Source organism: Podarcis cretensis, assembly GCF_951804945.1.
Source record: "Podarcis cretensis genome assembly, chromosome: 16".
Taxonomy (NCBI): domain Eukaryota; kingdom Metazoa; phylum Chordata; class Lepidosauria; order Squamata; family Lacertidae; genus Podarcis; species Podarcis cretensis.
The window spans coordinates 26,109,367-26,116,557 of record NC_137186.1 but is presented as its reverse complement, the minus strand read 5'-3'; the positions used below and the strand labels follow the sequence as shown (position 1 = coordinate 26,116,557).

The following is a 7,191-nucleotide window of genomic DNA, read 5'->3' as shown; positions in this document are numbered from 1 at the left end:
ATGGGGGCAGACTCCAGGCAAACAGCAGCACACAAAGCCCCTGAGGTCTTCTTCTGAGGAGGTGTGATGGTGATGATGTGGATATAGCTCTCCCTGCTGCAACCGTATAGTGTTTCACTCCATCAGGCTCTGCTCACCGTGTCCCAGCAAGAACCACCCCATCCTCAGTTTCCACATTCTGGTCCACGCCAGGGAGACCACCTCCTCCCTGCTTGCTCCTTTTGCAAGGACCAAATCACATCTGCCTGGAGGCTCCTTTGGAGCAAGACAACAGACTCTCATCCCTGTGGCCGTGGCGCCCTCTGTGGCCAGAGAGCAACAGTGCGCCTCTGAGCCAGCACCTCATCCATCTCTCGAAGGTGGTGCATACACGAGAGGAGTCTCAACAAAAAATAATATTTAGAATATACTGGACTGTTGGGAAAGAATCATTCTGCACAGAAACATGTTTGTACCTTTAAGAACAGTTTGTGTGAGCTCTGGGCTGATTGGGTACAGCTGGCCGTGACGACAAAAGGAAAAAAGCTGCAGTTTGAACTCTGCCTGCAGGAAAAACACCCACAAGCTTTACTGTTCGTTGTTTTGAAATAAAACCTTTATTTAGTCTGGTTTTACACCGGTCTCATGGTGTCACAGTCTTCTGTCATCTGCCACCAGTGGAAAATCCCCCTCTAACCCTATGCCCCCACTATGTTTGTTTAAAAAAAGGGCTATCTAAGGTGTCTAGCTCTTGGAGATGCAATAGGGATAATGATTCTCTCTAAAACATATGTTTTTTCATTGTCCCATACTGAAAGATTTTTGGCAGAAGGTAACTCCACAGAGCCTAGGCTGATCAGAAGGTCGGTGGTTCGAATCCCCGCAACGTGGTGAGCTCCCGTTGCTCGGTCCCTGCTCCTGCCAACCTAGCAGTTCGAAAGCACCTCAAAGTGTAAGTAGATAAATAGGTACTGCTCTGGCAGGAAGGTAAACAGCATTTCCATGCGCTGCTGTGGTTCGCCAGAAGCAGCTTAGTCAAGCTGGCCACATGACCCGAAAGTTGTCTGTGGACAAATGCTGGCTCCCTCCACCTATAGAGTGAGATGAGCGCACAACCCCCGAGTTGTCTGTGACTGGACCTTACGGTCAGGGGTATCTTTTTCTTTACCTTTTAACTGACACTCTCAACAGAACTGTATGGAACAACCTTATGTTTACAGAGCAAAAGGTCCTCTTGAATTACATACCCAGCGGGGTGCAAAGAGGCAAGTGGCAGCAGGGGACCTTACTTATTCGAACTTACAGAAGGACAACACAAGTGGACTCTCCGTGCCCTTACCACAGCAAAAAGACTGATACTGATGAATTGGAAAAATAAAAATGTGGCTCCCTTCTAAGATTGGATTGAAGATTTATACCAGGCATGTCCAACAGGGGGCGAACAGCGGCCTCTTGATCACTTGGACTGCCAGGGTGAAACAGGTGCAAAACACCAGCACCCTGTCGCCTGCAACTTCACTGCCTACAACTTTATTAACAACTCCACTAGCACATCTCGGTATTGTGAATAACACCGAACTTACCTTTTGTTGGTATCTTCATGAACTTATCTAAAAGACTGAGTTAAGCATTTGAAAAATCTATTGAAACCGGACATTTTAAGTTCATTTTAGGCTGGGTAGTTCGCAAGTCTCTGTGGCTTTGTTTAATGTTTTGTATTTTTCTCAGAAGGTTGATGACAAGCTGGCTGCTTCCTTGATAAGGTGACAGACACAAAGGGGAGTCCTCTTCCTGTCTGGTTCTCAGAAAACAGCAGCTGGGCTGATAACCACAGGGCTCTTGACTCTTGCTAATCCTGAGTCACCAAGGTGGCAAAATCGTTGAGAGATCTGTCCCGCTCCCTTCTCCATCTTAGAATCATAGAACTGTATAGTTGGAAGGGACCACAAGGGCCATCTAGTCCAACCCCCTTCAATGCAAGAACATTTCGCCTAATGTGGCGCTCAAGCCCAGTAAGCTCTGTGGCTGAATGAGGATTCGAACCCAGGTCTCCGTAGCAGAAGTACAACTAACAGTCTTTGCCAACCTGGTGGCCTCCAGTTGTTGCAGGCTACCATCTGACCCGGGCATCAAACACCATATTGACAATGCACATCTCCAACTCCCCCCCCCCAATGAATCTTGGGAACTGTAGTTTGCCCCTCACAGAACTACAGTTCCCAGCACTCTTGACAAACTACGGTTCTCATGGGTCTATGGAGATGGGGGAATGCTCTTTAAATGTATATACCCATCCCATGTCAGCTACCACACCCATAATTTCACAGTGTGATCACCCCAATGCCCTAAAATGACTCACTGGGACCAATGACGTTGCCACATTTGACAGCTGTGCAAACCACAAAAAAATCTTTGTCAGCAGGAAGAGCAGCAATCAGACAAGTCATTTTTGTGTTTTCTTGTATTTATTTTTGAAAGCAGTGTAAAAGCAAGTACATAAAAGCTCTTGAGTACAATACGGAATCGAAGCCACGGAAGGACAAAATAATAATTAAAAAGCCAGTTAACACTTGCTATTTATTTTAAGCATTTTTGCCCCACTCTTCCCACCCCCCCCAAAAAGGCTCCCAGAGCAGCTTACATAAAACAACGAAAGGAAAAAGGGATGGTGAGGGAAGAGGAAAACAAGCAAGCCCAGGCACCCGGTTGTTGGAAATTATAATTTCTGACAATAGCCAGCCTGAATGGAAAGAATTCAGGGCAAGGAGAAGCCAAATGGCTACAGAGCAGAATGGCTACAGCCATGTGCGATGTCTGCAGCCAGATGGAATACCTGTTGCAACATTGCTATAACACTGAGGTCTATTGGCAGTGCTCTCTGTACCTGCACCAGCTGGATTTTCATGTTGAGCAATGGAGGAATTCAACTCAGCAGTTGCACTGGAGGAAGCTCCTTGCACAACAGGTGGCTCAACAAAGTTTCCAAAAATGTTCAGTACTGCTGCAAATACATAGAGCAGGGGTAGGCAACCTAAGGACCGGGGGCCGGATGCGGCCCAATTGTCTTCTCAATCTGGCCCGTGAACGGTCTGGGAATCAGCGTGTTTTTACATGAGTAGAATGTGTCCTTTTATTTAAAATGCATCTCTGGGTTATTTGTGGGGCATGGGAATTCATTCATTTCTCCCCCCCCAAAAAAAATATATATATATAGTTTGGCCCACCACATGGTCTGAGGGACAGTGAACCAGCTCATGGCTGAAAAAGGTTCCTGACCCTTGACACAGAGCATAAGGCTGGTGGCAAGCTGAGGATGGGGACAGAGCGTGATCTAACTTAGAAGCGAGTCAGAAAAAGCAGAGAGGAAACAGCCTTGGGTGTCCCGAGGTCTGCTAAGCTGGCCCACCCCCCAAATTGCAGCCCCCTCGGAGGCGCAAGTTTAAGTAGACGGTGCCGTGGGGAGCGATGTTGTAGTCAGACAGCTTCTTGCCATCATCCAGGGGTTTCCCTTCATACGTCAGCCAGAGCTGATCAGTGTGGATGTTCTCCTGCTGCCGAATTCGAGCTTTGAACTGGTCCACCGAATCCGAAGGCATGACGAGGTAGTTTTTGGTTTGGCCCCTGGCGTTATGCAGGAAGATGGGGATGGACTCCTCGCTCTTGACCACCAACAGTATGGTGTCCCCGGATTTCAGCCCGAATTTGGAGAGCTGGTCACTGTCCTGAAGGTTGATGTTGCCGTTAGACTGGCAGGCCAGCTTCTGCTGATATGGGGACAACCCTGTCTTCTGGGCTACTTGGATTTTGAAATCCCAGACAGTTTTGCTGGCATGCGTGTCCAGGGGGTATTGCTCTCCTGACAGGAGTTTTACATTCAACCGCAGGGCCTGGGAAGGAAGCAGAGAGTGTGGTGTAGTGGTTAATGTCAGATTAGGACCCGGGAGATAAGGGTTATCTGTTGCCAAAGGAGCATGTGAGCCTGCTCTCAGGTGTTTCTCTTAGCCTAAACCAGTGTTTCTAACCGCAAAGCGCTCTATGTGGAGCTACCTTTGAAGGTGATCTGGAAACTACAACTAATCTAGAATGTGGCCGCTAGACTGGTGACTGGAAGTGGCCGCCGAGACCACATAACACCGGTCCTGAAAGTATCTCGACCTCCATCATTCAGCCCCAGACACCGGGGTCCAGATCCAAGGGCCTTCTGGTGGTTCCCTCACTGCAAGAGGTAAGGCTGCAGGGAACCAGGCAGAGGGCCTTCTTGGTAGTGGCACCTGCCCTGTGGAACGCCCTCCCATCAGATGTCAAGGAAATAAACAACTATCTGACTTTTAGAAGACATCTGAAGGCAGCCCAGAATAGGGAAGTTTTTAATCTTTGATGTTTTACTATGTTTTTAATATCTTGTTAGTAGGTGCCCAGAGTTGCTGGGGAAACCCAGTATAATAATAAATTACTGTTGTTGTTGTTAAAACAAAATAAAAAAAATCCTTCCAGTAGCACCTTAAAGACCAACTAAGTTAGTTCTTGGTATGAGCTTTCGTGTGCATGCACACTTCTTCAGATACCCTTCTTCAGATGTTGTTGTTGTTGTTGTTAGTGGCACTTGCCCTGTGGAACGCAGGTTTTACTAGGTTTTTAATATCTTGTTAGTAGCTGCCCCGAGCGGCTGGGGAAACCCAGCCAGATGGGCATGATTTAATAATAAATTGTTGTTGTTATTGTTATTTCCTGAACCAGAGTATCCAGCTTTTTTGGACTACAACTCCCATCATTCCTAGCTAGCAGGACCAGTGGTCAGGGATGTTGGGAATTGTAGTTCAAAAACAGCTGGAGACCCCAGTTTGGGAAACACTGGCCTAAACAATATCTTTGTTCATAAGTGATGTCAGTATCAATAAAATCAGAGAGTACTGCAAGGCAGCATAACGTAAAATTCTAATCTCTCTCTCTCTTTCACACACACACACACACACACACACACACACACACACACTGTTCATGCAACCCATTCTCATTCGCTATCCATTCCACACAAAGAGCCATTGGTGGTGTAATGGTTAGAGCAGTGGACTAGGAGCTGGGAGACCAAGGTTCAAATCTCCACTCAGCCGTGGGGGGCAGTCACTGCCTTCTCTCAGCCTTACCTACCTCAGAGGGTTGTTGTGGGGGTTAAATAAGGAGGGGGAAGAACCGTGACTGCCACTCGTTAGAGAAAAAAGGTGGGATAGAAATGCAATAAAATAAAAATTAAGCTTCATTATTGTCAGTGGGTCTACTCAGAGCAATAGAAATAAATAAAACTAATTCTTTCTCGGGATGAAGATCTCAAAGTTAAGCTGCTCTTAAAGCCACAAGCGCTGTGGGTAAAACCTCAGCGCCTAGGACTTGCCGATCGTATGGTCGGCGGTTCGAATCCCCACAGCAGGGTGAGCTCCTGTCGTTCGGTCCCAGCTCCTGCCCACCTAGCAGTTCGAAAGCACCCCTAAGTGCAAGTAGATAAATAGGTACCGCTTTATAGCGGGAAGGTAAACGGTGTTTCCGTGTGCTGCACTGGTGCAGGCTTGCCAGAGCAGCTTCGTCACACTGGCCACGTGACCCAGAAGTGTCTCCGGACAGCGCTGGCCCCCGGCCTCTTAAGCGAGATGAGCGCGCAACCCTAGAGTCGGACACGACTGGCCCGTACGGGCAGGGGTACCTTTACCTTTACCTAAAGCCACAAGAGTAGTACAAACCCGTTTTTTCCGAGTCAGTTGGCAGCCCCATTTCCTCCTCTTCCTCACACACACACCTATGGATGTTCGGGGGGGGGGGCAGGTTAGGGTTAGACATCTGAAGGCAACCCTGTTTAGGGAAGTTTTTAATGTTTGATGTTTTATTGTGTTTTTAATATTCTGTTGGGAGCTGCCCAGAGTGGCTGGGGAAACCTAGGCAGATGGGCAGGGTATAAATAATAAAATTATTATTATTATTATTATTATTATTATTATTATTATTATTATTACAAAGATTTTGAAAAATTTTCCTGAGCACTTGGGGTCAAAAGAAAGTAATTTAAAACAACTGTTGTTGAGATATTTCATTCCGAATCTGCTAGACAGAGCCAGAAAGAAGATGATGACAGACGGGTCTCCTGCCCCACCGCGCGCCCCAACCTCAGAAATCCTGGCTACACCCACTCAGACACCCACACTCCGCTAGAGGAACCTTTTTCTTACCATCCTGCACGTTTGCCGTCTGGGTCGTAGCAACGCCTGAAGTCAGCGATCGGGACACCGAAGCCAACAGCTGCCGTCGGATGCTCAGCTGACGCGGTCTGGCAGCAGCTCTCCCTTCGACTGGCCTTTTATAGCCGCCTCGCTTTCGCGATTTCACCGGCAGGGGGCGCTTCTGAGGAAAGCAAAACGGAGCGAAGAGTCTCCGGGAAGAGTTCGCTTTCCTTTTCCTGGGCAGGCAAAGGAGAAAACGAAACCGATTAGAGACCTTGACGATCTGGTCATTGTTTTGATCTTGCAGCAAAGGGCAAGAGAGAGAGAGAAGATAAAAGGGACGGAGCGGCTCCTGCAAGAGGAAAGATTTCGACACCTGGGGCTTTTTAAGCTTAGAGAACAGGCTCGAGTAAATAGGGACACGATGGTGGGAATCGGTATTCGGGGAGATTAAAGTGCATTTAGAAAAATGATGCGTGGCATGGAGAAAATGAAGCTTTTTCTCACGCTCTCATAACACTATAACTCGCGGGCTTCCCATGAAAGTGAATGTTGGGAGAATCAGGGCAGATATTTACAGGCAGCACGTCGTTAAACTATGGAACTCACTGCCACGGGAGACAGCGACGGCCGCTTGCTTAGATGGCTTTACAAGGGGATTAGACAAATACACGGAACAGAAAGGTATCCATGGCAGCTAGCCACGAAGGCTATGCTCTGCCTTCACAGTTGGAGGTGGCGTTGGTTTGTTTGTTTGTATTCTGCTCTATACCTACAGGTCTCGCAGTTCACAACATAAAATCCCAATACAGTGGTACCTCGGGTTAAGTACTTAATTCGTTCCGGAGGTCCGTACTTAACCTGAAACTGTTCTTAACCTGAAGCACCACTTTAGCTAATAGGGCCTTCTGCTGCCGCCACGCCACCAGAGCACGATTTCTGTTCTCATCCTGAAGCAAAGTTCTTAACCTGAAGCACTATTTCTGGGTTAGTGGAGTCTGTAACC

General features: G+C 47.6%; 1 protein-coding gene across 1 annotated transcript; it reads right to left on the bottom strand.

Annotated features, from left to right (window-relative positions):
* Positions 1–2,425: 2,425 nt before the first annotated feature.
* On the bottom strand, positions 2,426–6,314 carry LOC307205277 (ubiquitin-like protein ISG15). Its single transcript, XM_079957465.1, has 2 exons — positions 6,195–6,314; positions 2,426–3,866 (listed from the first exon to the last, which is right to left on the bottom strand). Exons 1-2 carry the CDS (start codon positions 6,195–6,197, stop codon positions 3,372–3,374), a joined length of 498 nt encoding a protein of 165 aa, XP_079813591.1. The 5' UTR covers positions 6,198–6,314; the 3' UTR covers positions 2,426–3,371.
* Between the last annotated feature and the right edge of the window lie 877 nt (positions 6,315–7,191).